We start from the raw sequence: 21,476 nt of genomic DNA on the forward strand, positions 1-21,476 counted from the left end.
AAAATATATCATAAAACAAAGTCCCCTGCTGCATCGGTCTGCGGAACGTGTTAAAGTCAAAACTACCCAACGTATTAGGATAAAATTTGGTATGGAACAGTTTGAGACCCTGGGAAAAACAGGCTCCAGCGGGAAAATATATAGCGTGATTTTTATAACGGAAAACTTTAGCCCGAAAAACTTTATAACGCGGGCGAAGCCGCGGGCAAAAGGTAGTAATTTATAATTGGATTAACTATTATATTTTTGTAATCCTGATTGGTTAATATTACTTTTTTATTATACATTTAAAAGAAAGTTAAAATAAACTAAGAAATTGTACATAACATACATTTAGGTTTTTATTTTAGTACGTAATCAGATTTTCAACAACATTTTTTAGTTAAAAATAGACTCAGGAAACGCTACAATTCAGTTTCTGGGCGATATACTTACTATACTTTAAATTATTCGATTTTGGACAACTCTCTTCAAACACGAACAAACGTGAAACGCACTTACAGAAGTTATCATGTTACTACGATTAATAATTTTAGTAATCTCGATTGACGATTGATTGCAATTACTGTGAACATAATCGGATTACAGATAATTACAACAGTATTTAATTTCGCCGTACACTGGTATACGTACCGGTCTATATAGGTTCGTAGAAAGCTACTCAACTATGTAAACAACAAAATTCAAAAGCTTGGAGGCCAGAAGGTAATACATCCTTACCAGTTTCAAACAAATTTTCACTAAAAATAAACTGTAATAAATACGTAGCGCAATGAATTCATCAAAGATATGTGTACTGTATTATACTATCATCTAAAAACTTTATTCCGATTGCTTACACTGTCCTTCGAAACATTTATAGTGTAGGTAGTAGGTACTCACCAAATATTTTCCAGCTCTATGAGGTCGTGGCCGCTGCTTCACGGCGGCGTTTCGTCACACGGCTTTGTGATCACGATGTTGGGCGGCGCGCGCGTAACCACACCTCTTTACGTTTCTATTTCTTTTTTTATGCGTTTCATCCACAATATAAAAGCTCATATCCGGTCGAGCCATTTTAAACTAATTAATTATAATTACCTAATTAAAATTAAAAATATTTTCGGTATCGCAACTGATTCCTATTGAAGTCCTCTGTGTGAATCAGGGTTCTCATATATGTATCTGTATTTATAAGGGGTTAAAGAGCAACAACAATACGTAAAAGCATATCTAATCGGATCGGAAGCGATAGCGTCACGCGGGCTACGGCCCAGACGGTCCATCGTTGCATCACCTTGCATAAACGTGTTACCGTGGTTCTGAAGTCCTAATGCCAATTCTAGACACACTCACGTGTTTCAGCTACAAAATGTTCGTGTTCGGCCACAATGTGTAATTATTTGCACCAGTATGACTAGACGTGTTGGGGTAGGTCGTAGGCGCCGCGCTTGCATCAACTGTAAACTAGCAAATATGAAATTAAAATACAAATTACTGCGCAGCACTGCATTTTCCCTCATAATTTATATTTTGATGTATATTACTTTAATGATTAATATTATTACATATATATGTATTCAGGCATGTCGTAGACGAACGTGCCACCAGGAGCTACCGATAAGCAGAGTTAGGCAAAAATAATTGTATTACAAAATAACGAATAGAAAATATAATTATAATTTATTAAAAAAAACAAATTCAAATTAAATTTAAATTAAACTTTCGGAAAACTTTCAAAACGAGATTTTTGGGCTATATACTTACACTTTTAATTATATTTTTAAAACAATCCGTTTTCAAACATAAACTAACGTGGAATACACTGCGTGATTACGTAATTGCGATTACTAATTAATGTAATCAAGATTAACGTTTACAATTGATATTTAAGTAATTTGAATATTCTTAATCCCAATGAGGTACGAATCTAAATACAAAAGTAATAGTTAACTTCTACACTGGTTCCATAACTATTCTCCTGTAGCACTTGTATTTTTAAACTTAAGATGCCTGCCAAAATGACTATACTGGCTAGTGGCTACAATGCCTTCAGAGACAGCGGTGCTTTACCTGCCGAGCGAAACATGTACCACAACACCTTATGGGGCTACACTTACAGAGCCTGCACACATAACATTTGCATTTGCATTTACTTGTTATTATGTGGTAGGGTATATTTTATATATGCCCAGATAGCAAAACCGATCATAAGGTGTTAAATCCCGCTATAGTGGCCCATGTAAGAGTGTGGCGTTCCGAGATCAACCTGTGTGTATCTAGTTCCGACAGGCCGGCATAATTGATTCGACTGTCGAGGGGTAATCATTTTTCGTCAGTCGACATTCTATGGGACCACACTTACCATCAGGTGTAGTTGGATCACATTGCCGTGGCCGTATCAAAGTAATAATACAGAGCTGGGCATGAGGCATTCAAGCGCACGTAGGTACAGGTACGATACGCCTTATGGAACACAATAATAATAAATGTTAATGGCTCCGATCCTTAAAAGAAATGCAGTGACGCCCTTAACCGATGCGGGACTCGGGCGGGAGCAAATAAAAACATCTCGATTTTATGTTTTTCAATAGAAACATTGCATTGTTAGTTTTATGGTGGTGAACTAAATAAAAATAGCAAGTTCATTTTGAGTTTAGATGAGGGTCCACAGGTCCCTTGGCCTCAGGGGCCCCGGTGCTCTTTACTACCTAACCAAACGGTATCTACGCCCCTGGCCTCATGAACTGTTCACAGAGCACAATTTTACAACGCTCACGGCGCGGCACGACGGCATATAGAGGCGTGGCCTCTGTTATTAGCTTAATTGTACCGTCACCACTCGGCTCACGCCGCCATGCCCACGTGCCCAACGCTACTTCAAGCTTCGAAGATTTCATGAGACTAATCACCTTATCGATTAAGATTTTTGGCATTATGATTGAATAGCTGTAGGGTATAAGTGTATAGTATTAGTGTTATAGTCCAAACGGCCGTCCGATCGAGCACATTAGCGTTTTGTGTCCGTTGAATAACGCAATTAGTGTGCGCACATACTCACACATTCACGCCTTTCAACCCCGAAAGGATACGCAGAGGGGCAATTAGTGTAGTCACTTTTCGCCATGTTTATTCTGTCCATGCATTGATAGGCGATGAGCCTATTGTAGCATCGTACACAAATAACAAACCCAGGTTTGTCGGCCTGGGGTCTGGATTTCTATATATATAGTATCCTATCTATACTATTATATAAAGCTGAAGAGTTTGTTTTTTTGATGGAACGCTAATCTCAGGAACTACCGGTTCAAACTGAAAAAATCTTGTGTTGGATAGCCCTTTGTTCGTGGAGTGCTATAGGCTATATATCACGCTATGACCAATAGGAGCGGAGCAGTAATGGCTAATCTCAGGAACTATCGGTTCGAACGGAAAAATTATTTTTGTGTTGGATAGCTCTTTGTTCTTGGAGTGCTATAGGCTATATATCATCACGCTATGACCAATAGGAGCGGAGTAGTAATGAAACATGTCGCAAAAACGGGAAAAATTTATTAGTTTTGAGAGCTTTCGTTGCGTGCGCTGCGTAAACGGTTAAAGTTATGCAACAATAATGTATGACGGGATTGTTCCTCTTAAAAAATTCTATAATAATATATTATAAAACAAAGTCCCCCGCTACATCTGTCTGCCTGAACGTATTAAACTCAAAAACTACCCAACGTATTAAGATGAAATTTGGTATAAAGACAGTTTAAGACCCTGGGAAGAACATAGGCTCCCGGGAAAATATATAGCGTGACTTTTATAACGGAAAACTTTAGCCCAAAAACTTTATAACGCGGTGGAGCCGCGGGCAAAAGCAATAGTATAGTGTATACTTCAGTTTATCGCGGCAAATTAATCATGCAATACATAAGCAATAAGATAAATTTGATGTCCACAATACTTTTCACCTACAAACGTAACAAAAAACACTTGGCAACTTGACATTACGACCGAGATTTCTCATATCGGTTTGGAGAAAAATATTAATTTAATCCTGTTACTTATAAACAGTAGAATTGAAATTCAATGTTTTTACGAAACGTGTATAAGTATTCAGTTAATGACATACAATAAATCAACAGTGAAAAATACGAAAAAAGGTAAAAATAAAATGCGACCTGCAGTAGTACCTTCTACATCTCACATCACAGAAAAGATTGACTTCGCTAATTGTTGTAATTTTTTTATTTTTATACTGCTTTTTTAATGCTACAGAAATGTTTCATACGTATAATATGTATGTTTCGAAAAAAACAGTAAATTAAATTCCACAGTGTATTAGTCATAAAAGTGAACTTCATTGTTTCTAAATGATCTGAGTGCTTCGAGTTATTTTACAGTGATTTCAGCGTGCGCGAAGTCAGTGCACATCGTTGCAAGATTAAACAAATGTAGCGGGACTCAAGATTACGTAATCATAAAGACAGCGATATTACATTAATATTGAGTCATATTAAGTTGTGGTGACATCTTGTGTACTTACAACCTTTTGCTAATATTATAAACTGATATTTCTAAACCTAGAATTTGGATGAAATTTTTCATACAGATAGACCGTATAATTGGATTATAACATTATACCTAGGCAAGGCTACTTCTTATTCCGGAGAACACAGCGGGGTACTTATAGGTACTGGGACTAGGTACAACTTTTTACGTGGTCCTGATTCGCGTAGCATTGTTTTATTCAATTTGTTTCGGTCTCACCCATCTGCACTTTTTAAATGGCTGATAGCTAAAGGCGTAACTTTTACTGAGCCGCGACAGTTGCAAAGACATTTTGTTTTAAAAAGTAAAGGTAATTTCTAAGTAGGTACAAGTAAGTAAAACCACTAAGGTAACGGTTAGCGATATAGACCACTTACCCACACATAGAATGGGCGAGTACATACAAAGAGTAAAATCAACCAGGAAACCATTGTTTTGTTAATTAGCTTTATCTGCAATAAATTGCAATCATTTCTCGTAACGCGATCGTTGTTCAGCTGATTCGCCCGCCAGCGCACGCCCAGAGGCGCGGCGCGGATTCACGCAGAGTATTATACTGAGTTTACTCGTAGCTTTGTACGTCACTGTAGCAATCCACAGCACCATCTATTAAAAATCCGATTTGAAAAACAGGAACAAATTACTATATTGTGTTTATCTGGGACATGTCTATCCGTTTGTCGAATTTCATCCAAATCCGTTCAGCGGTTTCTGCGTATTTCTATCGAATAGAAACATTCACATTTATAATATTAACAAGTTTTTTTGTGTATGAATACTCGTTATAATATCAGATACATACAGAAAGCTCGGCGTGTTATAGCTATGACGTAACGTGAATCACGCGGCGCATGCCCACTGTGACACATAACCACCATGGCACCAACATGCAAGCACTGTTGTATTCCAATAGATGGATAGTGTGACCTTCTTTAATTGCCATTATCCCATGAATGCTAATGTTATTGACGAACGTAATGCAGATTATGTAATATGTACTGCACACCTCTCAGTCGTACAGGTCAGTGGTCACACGTCTCCAGCAGCAGTCTGAATGTATCACAAAACAAACCCCTACAGTGTTGGCATATCTTTTAAGTTATTGTGCTTGTACAGTTTTATAACAACTTTCCCACTTCCCACTGAGATCAAATCTTAAAATATGGTTAAAATGCAATCTAGTTGTGCAATATATCGTTACGAAACCTTAGAATGCTAAGACTAATGTTGTCTATACAGCGGCGGCCAACTGCGCACTTCAGTGCGGAGTTGCGGTTGTTAATACTTATAGCATTCGTTTTAATTGAGGAACCAAACTACTAAACCAATTCAGAAAAATATTATGGGACTAATTTGGAAGTAAAATTGTTTCCAGATAAAAAAAATATTTTTCCAAATCGGTTAATAAACTACTGAGTTCCGAGATAAAAGATATTTTAAAAATACGCGTCGAATTGAGATTGTTTTTAATAAATTATTTATTAGCCTCAATAACCCGGTATGGGCAAGCCCCACCCCCTAAAATAGGTATTTTTATGAATTCATAATAATATCATACAGCGGCGATAGCTTAGTTGGGTGTGGATCGCTCTGTCGAGTCGAATGTCCGCAGATTGAAATCCCAAGGACACACACCTCTCACTTTTCTAAACTTATGTGTGTATTCTTTGTGAATTGCCGCTTGCTTTAACGGTGAAGGAAAAAAAACATCGTGAGGAAACCTGCAAACCTCAGAAATTCTCTATAGGAATGTGTGAAGTCTACCAATCCGCACTAGGCCAGCGTGGTGAACTAAGGCCTAATCCCTCACAGTAGTAGAAGAGGTCCGTGCCCAACAGTAGGACAGTATATAATACAAGGCAGATATTATTATTATAATATAATATGTATTTTAATCCTAAAATATTACGGACTTGGCGAGTACTCTGCATGAAGGGGCTAAAGATCTCTCCCGAAACGCGATCAAACTTTATTGGTGAGTATTACGACTGTGGGACACTAACTGCCCGCAATGTAGTCTATCTCGAAGCCGCTTCATTATTCTAGTAATAGCAGTACTCGTCACAGCTTTCAAGGCTTGTTTAATCACCTTTTGCGACAGGCAAGGGATACCGTGGCGGCATTTTCAAGATGTCCCGATCCACTGGGCTCATCCCCCATCATCCTAACTACGGGCCAGTGCCTTAACAGAAAAATGCAACAATTTGCAATAATTTGCAATAATTTGCAGATGTCTACGCGTGGCTCTACCATGCGGCCAACGCTCTTCTCATCACGCGGTTGTATAAAAAAAATACACGTTTTAGCTTTTAACGCGAACTTAATAATTCAAATACGTAAAGATGTACCTAATTATTATTGGCATAAGATACAATGAGGTTTACTAGTTTTATAAACCACGCAATGGAGACATGCCACCGCGCCAGTTAGAGCGGAGATGCAGACTTGGAAAACGTAGAGTTCAGCTGTAGTAGGGCGCGATGCACAGCGACCAATCACAGCGATGCGGAGAGGTGTGGTGGAGGGCGCGGCGCCGCGGCATATTCGGCGCGTGCGGCGCGATGACTATCAGTCATTACAGTGTCTGCTCAACCAAAAAACAGTCGCATTCCGATAACATTTAATTAAACTATTGTTTCATTAACCCATTGACACATTTTTAAAACCAAATAATGGCGGGACAGCAATCAAGTTTCGAATTTGTGAATGAAATTCCTAAAAAAGTGAATAAAACCAGAAAATCGCGCCCGGCGCGCGTGTTCGCGCCTAAATTTGTAGTCTCAAAAAAGAGTGCACGACAAAACGCCAGAAGACAGCTTAGTAGTGCCGGGAAACATGTGGTGAGTAACTATAACGCCATACCTATATTATTTAATTCAACAATTATTCAAAAGGTTTGCAAAATAGTGCATAAAAGTGTGAGTTAGCGCGGAGCACAAATATTCTACTTAGGTAATTCTAGATGCGGTGAACCATGCAATATTTGAACAGAGTTACATTTTACTGCATTATTTAACTTCATCTGTTTTACTGTGTGTAATTTTATTGATTAGAGTTACGCAAAAATATTTAAATAAATTAATCAATAAGTTTCTTGCATTACCTTTATTATCTTACGTATGATTTTCTGTATTTTAATAGTATTATATGAGTATTACTTGAGAATTAACATAATAATAAGTTTACACCCTCACATGTTTATGCAGTGTACTCAGATACTGAGTTCGATGATGGCCCATATCGTGTATGACAGTAGGTCTACAATAAGTAGACAGTACAGAGTTTCAAGGCCGTTCTGTGTCGATCGGTAATTTATTGCCGACACACGACACACCCTCCATAGTTCCAGGACCGTCTGTTTGACCGTTATCAGTTGTGTGCTCGAGCCACGATGATCGCTTAGTTCATAAACAAGAGTGCGTCTTTGCACTATTAGTAATTTCATGCGTCGATTGAATTTGCAGTTTACGTAAAGCAGGCGCTAAGGAGAAAAGCCTCTGTGTAAGCTACATTATTTATTTATAGAACAGGATGGCACATGTGCATCACTTTATGTTAAGTGTCCTTCACCATCCACAAACACACGTCATAAGAGAAGAATCACTACTAGTTTTGAGGCTTTAATAATCCATCCTAAGTTAACTCTTAATTATAGCGGGAAAAATGAAAATATTGCAAATGGCCGCCCCGCCCACTTTGCTATGCGATATTGATCAGGCGCACCGCGCTTGCAATAAAGTGCACGATCACAATACACTCTGATGCTTGTATTTTATTAACACGAATTATTATGACTTATGAATTTGGTATTTTATAATATTGTTATGATCCGATAGATTTTCAGCGGTAGTTGATTTTAGCATTAAAAGTATATTGTTTTTACATTTTCGTAGTAACTTGTTATTCTCATGACGAGGTTTCCGACTTACTAGTAAATTAGCATAGGGTATAGCGTGCAGCCATTCAATAGTAAGAAATATTAAAATAAAAAAAAATTACATACTTATTATATTAATAGCGAAAATTATTTCTTGTTTTTTTTTATTCACGACTGAAGCGCTGCATCTGTAATCCGCGCACGCTGTGACTAAAGCACGGCGCGGCGCGGCGCCTCGTTTTTTAAGGAAAATTGTATATGAATTATAAAATATTACAATAAGATAGTTATTTTTTTCTTTTAAATATGAGAAAGACGTGGTATCCCCGAGGCTCTTTAAGCAAGCAGTACCCGACACGGAGCCACCTTTGGCGACGAGGGCGCAGCGGGTACCTAGGCGCCTTCGCCACAATGTTCCATGAGACCAATTTCTGAATTTAGGCAGATTATGTAATCAATAAGCCACGTTTTACGTCGGCAAAGGATTTAGACGTGCTAAGGAGATAATACATAATATGTATTTATTGCCTAATCAATGTTATACTTTTGTTTTTATAGTCGAATTTGCCCAGAGTCCACGGCCACAACTCAAAGATACCACGACTGGTGAAGGCAAACAATGAAAAGCAACAACCATTATCCGATGGTAAGTAAGTTTACTTGAGATTAAGGGTATTTCTTAACACTCAGGGTACACAGGTATGTTACCTTATGGTAAGTGGGTGCCTATAATAATATACATGGCCTCCGAGATGTGTCAGAGGTCAACCTATAACGGTCACAGTTCTTAAACAATGTAGACTGCCACTAGACCTACATGGCAACAATTCTTTTATTTATGTTGAATGATGAGCCGAGCATGCTGCTCGCCTGATGGTAAGAGATACGACCGCTCCCCCAAAAAAACACTACCATCTACCATCTACATCGCCAGTGATTTTAACCTATGGCAGCACTCACTGAATCTTTGTCAAATCTAAAGCTAATATGTTATGAAATATTTCCCCAGAGCCTGAGGCCGACGAGTTTGCCGGAGACGTGGAGGAGCCCGACAGCGCCGCGGACTCCGGCACCGACGTCGGACTCCTGGACGACAATGACGGCCCGCATGGTAACACAAATTACATTCCCTGCCCATACCCTCAAATGCCCTAAATTTCACGGATTTCGATATATCGACGGTCCCAAAGATCAAAACCACATCTGCAAAATGCTCTTTTTAAACGACTTCAATAAAACGAGGAGGTTATGAAATCGACGTGATTTTTTTTTTTGTATGTTTGTTACCTCGGAACTCGCTCATTTATGAAACGATTTGGAAAATTTTTTTTTTTTTTCAAAAGAATTTCTCTCCAGATTGGTCCCATAACATTTTTTTAACATCGCTTCGGTAGTTTGTTTTTAAAATTAAAGCTTTCCTGTGACGTATTTAGTTATGTTTTTGCATTGAGTTTGGTTGACTGTACTTCTCACATACTTATACATACAGCATAACACCTTTTCCTCGTGTCAGGGGTAGGCAGAGGCGTAACATTTTATCGCGATAGTCGTACTGTGTGTGAAACATTCAGTTATGTTTTTGGGTTGGGTTTAATTGACTCTAGGTCTTAGATACATACGTATATGTATATAGCATCACACCTTCTCCACTTTTTAGGGGTAGGCAGAGATGTAACACCACAGCGCGATAGTTGTAGTATGATCGAAATATATGAGTTGTGTTTTTGCGTTAGGTTTGCTTGAATCTACTTCTTACATAGATATATATAGCATCACACCTTTTCCCCTTTTCAGGGGTAGGCAGAGGCGTAACATTTTATTGCGATAGTCGTACTGTGTGTGAAACATTCAGTTATGTTTTTGGGTTGGGTTTAATTGACTCTAGGTCTTAGATACATACGTATATGTATATAGCATCACACCTTCTCCACTTTTTAGGGGTAGGCAGAGATGTAACACCACAGCGCGATAGTTGTAGTATGATCGAAATATATCAGTTGTGTTTTTCTGTTAGGTTTGCTTGAATCTACGTCTTACATAGATATATATAGCATCACACCTTTTCCCCTTTTCAGGGGTAGGCAGAGGCGTAACATTTTATTGCGATAGTCGTACTGTGTGTGAAACATTCAGTTATGTTTTTGGGTTGGGTTTAATTGACTCTAGGTCTTAGATACATACCTACATATATATAGCATCACACCTTTTCCCCTTTTCAGGGGTAGGCAGAGGTGTAACACCACAGCGCGATAGTTGTACTGTGAGCCAAATATATCAGTTGTGTTTTGCGTTAGGTTTGCTTGATTCTACTTCTTACATACATATATATAGCATCACAACTTTTCCCCTTTTCAGTGGTACTCAGATGTGTAACTCCTCAGCGCCATAGTCGTATCGTGAGCGAAACACAACAATGCCATTGAGACGGTCTATTTTCTAATAACACAAAAAAGCAAATAATAATAATAATAATTTTAACAAAAAATTAAACCGCCTTCAAAACCTCTCAAAACCAAAAATAATTTCACATAACAGTTATATATATCGGATACCAATTTTGGAGTCGGTGCCTAATTAAAATTGCTAGTTAAGCTAGATAAATACATTAAGAAATATACGAAAACAATGTGCTGCCAGCGTACAAAGTCAGCAAGTCAGATCGTCACCGGAGATGAACGCACCGCCGCAGCACAGCAAATGGAAGCTATAAAGGAAATATTTAAATTTGTGAACTGTACACTACCCAAATTCTTCCCCTGTTACATATAGCTGGTCAAATGTGGGTATATTACACTCCCTGCCCCGAAAAAAGAGGAAAGAAAGAGATGAAACACCATACATGTCCTTGGTATTACACCTTTCACTGTGTATGTTTGTTAGTAGAAACGCGAACCTACTCCTTTTAATTCATTTGAAAGAAATGTAGCTCATAGATGGACTATGCAAGAAATATAGCTATATTTAGTTAGCTAGCTAGCAATTTTAATTAGGCACCGACTCCAAAATTGGTATCCAATATATACTTGTTATGTGAAATTATGTTTTGGTTTTGAGTGGTTTTTGAAGGCGGTTTAATTTTTTGTTAAAATTATTTTTGTAGTATGAAGGTTTTAAGTGAAAATATAAATATCAATTACTCATTTCAAAACTATTGATTGTTATCAGAAAATTATTTCTATTTGGAGGTGAGTAATTATATTTTCATTTAAATTAAAACCTTTATACTGCAATTAGACATTTTACAGATGAGATTTTGTTCTTTGGGGTAAAGAGAATTATAATAGTGGGGACCTTCGATGCTTTGCCGCTGTTGTCACATAAAATACAAAATCGTTTCTTTAACGGTTCATATGTGCATTCAATATTAATCTGTAAAAGTCTAAAATTTTCAGTATTTTAGTTATTTTGAAATGCATGAACAAATAATAACATTCATAAATCAATAACATAAAACAAATAATAATAATATCAACCCCGTATTATCATATACTGTCTCACTGTTGGGCACGGGCCTCCTCTACTACTGAGAGGGATTAGGCCTTAGTCCACCACGCTGGCCTAGTGCGGATTGGTAGACTTCTCAGATGTGCAGGTTTCCTCACGATGTTTTCCTTCACCGTTAAAGCGAACGATAAATTCATAAAGAATACACACATTTTTTTTTAGAAAAGTCAGTGGTGTGTGCCCTTGGGATTTGAACCTGCGGACATTCGTCTCGGCAGTCCGTTCCACAACCAACTAGGCTATCGTCGCAACTTGTTTTTTTTTTAACGGCTGATCCTGCAGTCATCACCGGGAGGAACCTGCGAACGGTATACTGGTTCCTCCCGGCTTAACGAATGCAGGGGCCAGGAGGAAAAGGGGAAGAGGAGAAATAGGGGGGAAGGAAGAGGAAGTAATAGGATGGGCCGAGAGAAATGTTCAACGAGTCCCTATCTGACCCCCACGTGAACTTGCACCCATGGGGTATAGACACACACTCTGTGTGTCTAGGTCCGTGACAAATGTCCCCCCGTGCATGGGCGTGCATTCGGTGTGGACACCGAGGGCACAAGAATTGCCTCGGGGGGATCACAACTTGTGTTAGTTACTCATGTTTTGTCAACCTCACAAGATTTTTGTAATTAAGGCTTCTTATAAACTTTTTTATGGCGACAGCGGTTAAGAGATTCTTTTTGCATTTCACAAATTCACTTTGCGGAGTTGTTGTTAATAAAAATGGTTGCAGATGGTGGTGGCGAGATCCAGAGTGGATTTGGTGACGACGATCGCATCTCACCAGTGCCCGAGGTACGAACAATATTACCTAATAACACGAACACCCGCAATTGCACATGTCTTATAGTAAGTAGTCAAACCGCGGAAGGTCTGAGTGACTTGATTCTTATAAGTCAATAGCTAGATTGTTAAAAGAAAGTAATTGTCCGTTTACGAACTGACTTCTTTTTTGAGAATCTTTGAATGCAGATTCTAATATCTTCAAGAGAAATGCACGTTCTCTTAAATATTTCTTCTCACAGCTCCAACAGTTTGGGTAGTTGTTACTGCCGTCGCTATTCCGTCTAAAAAACCCACCATATATAGGTATGCATTTTGGCGGGTAGGAAGCGGTAATCACTTGGAAGCCACCTAATCTATTAGTAAACCAGAGTCGTTCCATCTGCGGTCAAGTATTGCTAACGGTCTTTTAACACTGGACGCGTTCGCCTCCCTGTGAAATTATTTGCAATTCGCCAGTGTGATCGGGTTTCAACTGTACCTGACCACAGATAAACAAATCCGGCCTTAGTCAATAAACGTCCCATGCTTGTGATGTGATTACAAAGCAGAAAGCGAAAGAATATACCCCAACTTAGTGATTTATTCTACTCCATTAATCACTTCTCTCAGAACAAATTTTATACTTGGCTTGCCGCGAGTCTACTAAACTAAAAAGTAGAGTATCTGCGTCACGAAACTGAATGTGGATTTCATTTAACATTTTAGGTGCCGCCAAAACTGGTAACATACCAGTTAAACAAGATCTCCGCTCTGGGCATTGCGGACTTAGGGCTGTTATCCGCCAACGTGAATCAGCTACACAACCTTCTAGATTCTTCGAACACCCAGCCGTATTATTACTTCAACTTGACCCTAATCGCCGCTAGCATTATTCTGCAAGTAAGTTCTACGACAGTCTTACACTCACTCAAGCGTTTTGTCCTCGAAGGGGTAGACAGGCCGGCAAGTGCCCCCTTGCTACTCTATTTAAGCTGTGTGTATTTCGTCCCATAAAGTAATGGAGGTGAGCCTGTCGACATATCGAGCACGAATTCCAGACTCCGGGTTAATACTGAGTATGAAAATCAATCACTTTACACAATCCGAGATCAAAACAGAGACCTCAGCTGCACTGCAGTTGTATTGTTATATATCTACCCCATCGAGGCTTTCACGCCACTCTTAGATTATAATGACTTATATAATGTCTTTCTATTTAAACCTGATTTGGAATATGACAAATAACCAAGAAAAACTTATTACTACAGGCTAAATCAGTTCAACCATCCTTAAGTTATGTACCTATTTATTAACGTGCAGCATTTCACTTTGATATAAATACAGACATTATCAGTCTAACTTATAAAAAATTTACAAAGTTATGCTTAGTTAATACACAAATTTACTCCATCAGCTGTAAACTAAACTCGCCATCTTGCCTTTTAATAAGGTTTAAACTAGGAACATGTGATGTTTTTGACAGCTATTTAACCAATTCTTAAAGTTAATGGCGGCTGTACAGTCTCGTCGAGGGCCGGCGAGCCTAGGCAAGCGCGAGAGAGTACAGGCTACACTCGTTCTGTCTCGCGATGCCTCGCAGTAACTCGTGGGCCTCCATTCGGTGTCGGTTTTTTGAGCGCGAGTCAGAGGGCCTCGCTTCCCCCCGCGAGGCGGCGCAAGTGCAACACTGTATACTCTCGCGTCATTCGGTTGAGCGCAAGCTTTCTAACCGTACGGACGTGTTATTGCCCTAGATATGCACTATGTGGAATAACGAAGTTGAACTTAACTTTTTGGATGCATTCCTGTTTCGTTGCATAGTGAGCATTCACCCAGTGCCTCCTGCTTTGCGTATGGACAAGCCAAAGCAGCACAAAAGATCGCGTCTTCGATTCATATAAAATGTGCGTTAGAAAATAAAATAGATATCGAATATAACTTTGCCTGTCTCGGAGTGGTAGTCATGGCGCGCACGCAATACAACTATGCCACCGAGATAACTTTATAATATACCTATTAGGCACTTCAATCTAAGATGGTTTTGACCCATCGTAACCTCTGAAAGAAATATGTGGTGTAATAACAATTAAACTATATAAATTATCAACTAATCTCATAAAAAGTGGAAACACTACTATTATTCTGGTGTCGATGCGCACGATTTATTTAAAATTTTCGCCATATACTGTACCTACTCAATTGACGAAATAATCTGGATAAAATTCGCTGTTTACCAAAATTATAAAATAAAATGCATTTACAATAAAACTGAATGTGATTTAGAATATATTATATTGTTGATAGCATCGATTAAATTGTAGGTATCATGGACCAGATGTATTCCAAACACATGCCTCGTTCATGAAAATGTGAAACAGTAACAAATATAATTTAATGATTATTCGTATGGGAGCATCCAAAACGACAATTAATTTTGGATGCTGTTGTAAATACCTTAAAGTATCTTGAAGTCAGGCGTACGTTTCGCGCCACTTGCCAACTAGTATGAAGTTATTGTTGTCCACCATAACCTCACATATTTACCTATTCTCGCCGATAAAAACTTTTCCCACACTTTAAACCATCACAAAAAAACATTTCACTCATGTACTTTGTATTTAAATGTTTAAATTTTTAAAATAACAAAAAACTGAATAAACACGAGTACTTAAAATGTATCACCGGCTCAATCAAAACAAATAACGGATGTTGCCAGTTCAGAAACAAAATTATTTTATAAAATTACTGCTCCAAATGGGACAAAAACTTTCTGATATGTAAAATTATAGTGCAAATGCATTACAATAATTATAATAATGCAATTATATTTAAAGTATTACTAAAATCATCAGAAATTCATAATAATTTAAAAGATTAATGTGGCGATATTATTCGCACAAAAAAAATTAAATTAATAAAATAAACTTAAAAGTAATAATTAAACTGTTAAAACTTAAATACTATTATTATTAAAATAAAAATAGTAAAATAACTAATCAACTAACAATGCCCTACGTCACATAAACCGATCGAAGCGGGGCGCGTACGCTCCGCCTGTCACGTAGCCCCCGGCCGACCGCAGCCAGTCAGCCGACGCATGCGGCGCGGATCGCTCTCGCTACCGCTTACGCTTGTTACTATACCGTTTATATTATTTTTAACCGACTTCAAAAAAAAGGAGGAGGTTATCAATGCGACGTGTTTTTTTTTTGTATGTTTGTTACCTCAGAACTCGCTCGTTTATGAACCGATTTGGAAAATTATTTTTTTATTCAAAAGAATTTCTCTCCAGATTGGTCCCATAAAAATGTTTTCAACATCGCTTCGGTAGTTTGGTTTTAAAATAAAAAAAAAACTAGAATAATTATGTCGTCCAAGAAAACGAAATCGCGAATTTAGCTTTCCTGTGACGTATTGACGTATTATGTTTTTGTATTGAGTTTGGTTGACTAAGTACTTCTCACATACTAATTCATATAGCATAACACCTTTTCCCCTTTTTAGGGGTAGGCAGAGATGTAACACCACAACGCGATAGTTATAGTATGATCGAAATATATAAGTTGTGTTTTTGCGTTAGGTTTGCTTGAATTTACTTCTTACATACATATATATAGCATCACAGCTTTTCCCCTTTTCAGGGGTAGGCAGAGGTGTAACATTTCAGCGCGATAGTCGTACTGCGAGCGAAACACATTACTTGTGTTTTTGCGTTGGGTTTAGTTGCCTCTATTTCTTACATACATATATATATATATATATATATATATATATATATATATATATAAAGCATCACACCTTTTCCCCTTTTCAGGGGTAGGCAGAGGTAGAACACCACAGCGCGATAGTTGTACTGTGGGCCAAATAATATCAGTTGTGTTTTTCAAAAAGGCAAGCCAGGCTTTTGGGGTTCTATGAAAGAACCGCCGCGCCACTGCATTCACTATTTCCGTTTACGCCATTTCTTTTTAATTTTTTCGTATGGTATATGTGCACGTAATTGTAATAACTGATAGCGCGGTAACAGCTGCCGTAACCTCTAACGCATCCATCTTCTCGGCGTTCGCAAAGCGTACTGAATAAACGGGGTGTACAAGGGCACGTTCGTCCCTCCACCTTGCGCGCGAGAGTTCTCGACGAGAGTGTACAGCCGCCATAAAACAAGTTTATAAGTAAGACTGTATGTATATAGAAATTATATATAATATCTTATTTCACAGATCGCTGTGGGCCTCGGCATCGTCATGAACAACTTCTACAAAGTCCTTAAAAAAGACACATACAAAGCGGGCATTATCAACGACATGACCGTGGTGGGTGTGTTTCTGGTCACCGTCTTGAATTTGTTTATCACGTCGTTTGGCATGGCGACTTCGCTCTAGTCGCCGACACGTGACTCCCACGACATCTAGCGACTATAAACTCAAACTTTAAGTCTTAATTCTCTTTTACCACACTGCTATTTCACCTATTGTATCTCAATTGTTGCTGAAAAGGTGCTCATGGTTGGAAAGTTGGAAGTTAAGAGACGACGAGGACGAAACCACAAAAGATGGATAGACCAGATTTCCAGTGCGTTGAATGTTTCCATTAATACAGCATTTCATCAGGCAAAAGACCGAAGCCGGCGGATAAACATCACAGTGAAGATAATTGAGAGTCACGATCCTCAATAATGAGTAACAAATCTTATGTACTTACTTATGAGCTATGTTTAAGGTAAATTATATTATTTTACTCTTATAAAGTAGTACAATTTAGATGTAATATGAATCTCCTCCGACATTATCACAAATATATTTAAGTTTAGAATTATACGCTCATAAAAATATTCCATAACAAAGAGATCAAGATCATATAGAACCGACGTTGGGAAGATTATCATACAATTTTTTTGCGCTTATGTGTTGGTTACTCAATCTGCTGTGAAATAGCAAAACATTAATATAAAATACTTCATATGTTTCCATATCATGATTTGCACGGTTTTAATGTGAATTTATTTTATGTAAATATATTATTTTTGTATATCTAAGTACGCTGTGACATCTTGTCACACGGACATTTCAAATAAGACAGCGACTTATTACCGATTGGTAATAGCTTTTGGAGCAAAAATTGCGTCCTGATGTCCGGTCTATATATAACTAACTTTGTTCCATAATGATTATAATGATGAATTTACTTCAAGTCGAGCAAAATACTATTAAGTTTATAATTTAATCGTTCTTTACATCAATTACTTCAAGATAATCAAGTATTTATTTTAACATTAGCTTAGACATGTAAATTAGATAAATCCCTTACGACGGAGATACAGGATTTCATTAAACTATATTTCGTTCTTTTTGTGTATGTAAGTAATGTCGACTAGTCGTGTACTAAGTCAACGTATGTTAAATAGTCCAAAGATAGACCTAGGTAATTTATAATAAAATTTATTGTTAATTATTTATATATTTAAAATAAAATTGTGTTATCAAATTTGTATGTACTTAAAATGAATTCATTTTATATCTTTTAAAACTACGAACATGGGGCTCTATTTTTGCTAGTGGTAGGATGTATTGTATATCCGCCCGGATAGCGACCACCGTACGCAAGGTGTTAAAACCCGCCATAGTGGCCCACGTAAGTGTCGCACTCCGGTGTCAGCCTGTGTATATCCGGATCCAACAGGCCGGCATAATGGGTGCCGACCGTCGAGGGGTAATCATCTCTCGTCAGTCGACATTCTATTGGACCCCACTCTCCTTACCATTAGGTGGGGTCACTTTGCCGATACAAAAAGAACGTGGTTCGAAATCATGATCGTTAAATTTAAAAATACTTAGTGGTTAGAATTATGTCATCTCACAAAGTAATTTTATATAAAAGACATACAATTTCCAGAATGATCAGTGCAGAGGTATGTCGGGAGGGATATAAGAGAGCTGACTAAGATCTATGAAACTGTGCACAGCTAGTTGAAATAAGATATATTTTGAATCTTCTATTGTATTTTACATTCGATGAATTTTTGACCTGATATACTAACGAACACAAAAAACGAAACAAAAATTTCCAAAAAGTTGTGTTACGTTCTGTACCTTTTTCCTCCGCGTCTTTACAATTTGTTTTTCCAAAATATTTAATGTAGTCAAGGAAAATACAACTTTTATATTGAATTTTATTATACAATACCCAGTTAACATAATTTGTTCATATTATCTACAATCCTAAATTATTGTACTTACATTCCTGTTACCAAATGTTATTATTTTCCAATAAAAGCTTTAAGATAGAAACAAAATGTTTTATTCAGAGAGTCGTTCAATAAGATTGTTTGGTGATGCAATAATTACCATTCATAATAACGCCAAGACTAGGGTTGCCAACCGTACTATAATATATAGTATTGTACTATATTCTGGGTCAGCGTACTATATACTTACTGTTGAAGAAATATACATTATTACCCAAAATACTATATTTTCAACACTATAATCCAATAAAGAAATCCCTCATTTGAAAAATATATGAACGCTCTTTAACTTTTAAATGATTGGACAGCGTGTATCCAAACTTTTATAGAAATTAATCAGTAACAAATATATATTTGTCTTTTTTTGCTTATTCCATAAAATACTATATTTTTTTCAAGTGTTCTTATACCTTATATATGTTTTTATACCTTGTTTTAAAAAATACTACATTTCTCTGAAGAATTATAGGCAACCCTAGCGAAGACTATAACGTATCTGCTACTTAATTATTGAGCCTCACATTGCACATCAGCTGGTGAGCTATTGTTTGAGGAAGTAGTGCCAGCAACCCAGACATAATATTCCCAGCCGTAATATTTTTGATTTTTAGTGGTTTTGAAGGCGGTTATATTATTTGTAAAAAGGTTTTATTTTTGCTTTTTGTGTTAGTAAGAATCATGAGACCAAATGGCAAACGCACTTTCAAACATGAAAGAATTTACTAAATCAGGCGATGCCACTTCGAGTAACTCCTTACTGTTAAGGAGTTGTACCTTCCATCATCAGCTCAGCTACATAAGATGATGAGATTACGCCAAGTAAGTACCTACTTAAAGTTACTCCATAAACTTTGCGAAAAACGATGGTGTGCATATAAAATTTAAGGGTTCCCCTCGATTTCTCCAGGTTCCGATCATCAGATTCTGACTTGGTGACTATGGGACCACTTCAGAAGTATCTCCTATCTGTTGGGTTATGACTATATTTGAATAAAATTGAGTAAGATTTCTTGAATATACATTTATTAGTTGTTACACTAAACGAACTGTTCAATACATATTTTGACACACGGAAGACAACAACGCTGCTCGGCGGATATCAAAAGAAACAATATATGTTTACGAAGACACCTTTAAATATACTATTTATATTAAATACGTTTACAAAGACATTATTCAACCTTTAAATTTATCTTTATTCAATACTATCGAACTATAAAATGAATTTTAAAAATCTGGACAGATTTATGGACACTAATGGCGTAACAAACACAGCAAAAAATCATACAGTCAATTGAGAACCTCCTCCTTTTTGAAGTCGGGTAAAAAGTGATGATGGTACGTCATCACCACCCATACACCTAAAATAATAAATATAAAGTAAGACTCATTTGGCACTACCCACGATTAAAAATGTTTGCTTATTTAGGTTTTATGTTGTTTATATTTATCAAATATTTATTCCATATAAGTAAATTCTTAACACAGAGATTGATTTAAATCCAGTAAAAATTAAACAAGTTATAAGCCTACAAAATTTCGATAGAAGGAGAAAGTATCAATAAACCAGAAAAGAGGCGCAAATATGACGTCATCGGAAACGATGATGCGTGCGAAAGAATGAGTGTCACAAAATAGACTTGACAAAATAAAATAAGAAAAACTGTTATCAAAAATAAATATATAATATTAAAAATAAAGTTTGTGTTTGGGTTTCGCCTCGGTCTCACATCCTTACTCGTCCCCGAAATTAAAGGCCACACCCCTGGCTTCGCGGGTCCAACTCCTTCTGCGCTTCTGACTTTGCTGTCGCAGCCTAGGACGGGAACACGCCTCGACGATCGTCTGGATCAGGACGCGGCCACAGCACAATTCGTAGAATACGTAAAACAGCTGAAGAAGGTCACTCCGTACAAGCTCCTGGAATGGTGATCAACTTGGTCAGGCAGGTCAACAAGCGAGCGGCGAGCCTTGGGGAAGTGGCAATTCTAAGCTACAACTCTTTGTCCCAAAGCAAAAAGCTAACTTCGGTGACTTCGAATTTAAACCAGCTAATGAAAATGCAAATACAAAGCACTACGATATTAAAGTACAATTGATAATTACACAATGAATGTGACGACTGTGATACGATATTAGCGACCACAGCTAAAGGAAATTTGAATTACAACATCAAGATTCACTACAAACTATCATTATAAATGTTTGACGTATTGTTCTAAGCTCACCAATATAGGTTCTGAATTACACATGACGCTCATAAAATAGCGCTAATAATGTAAAGTAGTTTGTTTTCTTTCAACGTCTCTACTGTATATTGACGTTTTCGAGTAGGCGTAGTGTTCAATGCAGGTATCAGTTAGTAATATTATTGTACGTATTAGTAAGCATCGCGGACACATGGGATTTGCTTCCTCGGGGAGATAAATTTTGAATGTTTTATTTAGTTTTGAATCGAATAAATGTGATTGATATGCATAATATTCTGCTTATTAGCGGAGTCAATGCTTACCGGCGCGGCGGTACAAAACACAGGCTCATGTCTACCTTGTACATGTATCTATTGTGTTTATTGGGTGG

At 37.4% G+C, this 21,476-nt stretch overlaps 1 protein-coding gene across 1 annotated transcript; it reads left to right on the top strand.

Annotated features, from left to right (window-relative positions):
• The first annotated feature begins 6,523 nt into the window (after positions 1 to 6,523).
• Positions 6,524 to 17,512, top strand: LOC119191813. Its single transcript, XM_037445679.1, has 6 exons — positions 6,524 to 7,355; positions 8,951 to 9,038; positions 9,402 to 9,503; positions 12,621 to 12,682; positions 13,379 to 13,552; positions 16,873 to 17,512. Exons 1-6 carry the CDS (start codon positions 7,188 to 7,190, stop codon positions 17,032 to 17,034), a joined length of 756 nt encoding a protein of 251 aa, XP_037301576.1. The 5' UTR covers positions 6,524 to 7,187; the 3' UTR covers positions 17,035 to 17,512.
• Positions 17,513 to 21,476: the final 3,964 nt, after the last annotated feature.

This window comes from Manduca sexta, unplaced genomic scaffold, assembly GCF_014839805.1.
Source record: "Manduca sexta isolate Smith_Timp_Sample1 unplaced genomic scaffold, JHU_Msex_v1.0 HiC_scaffold_195, whole genome shotgun sequence".
NCBI lineage: Eukaryota > Metazoa > Arthropoda > Insecta > Lepidoptera > Sphingidae > Manduca > Manduca sexta.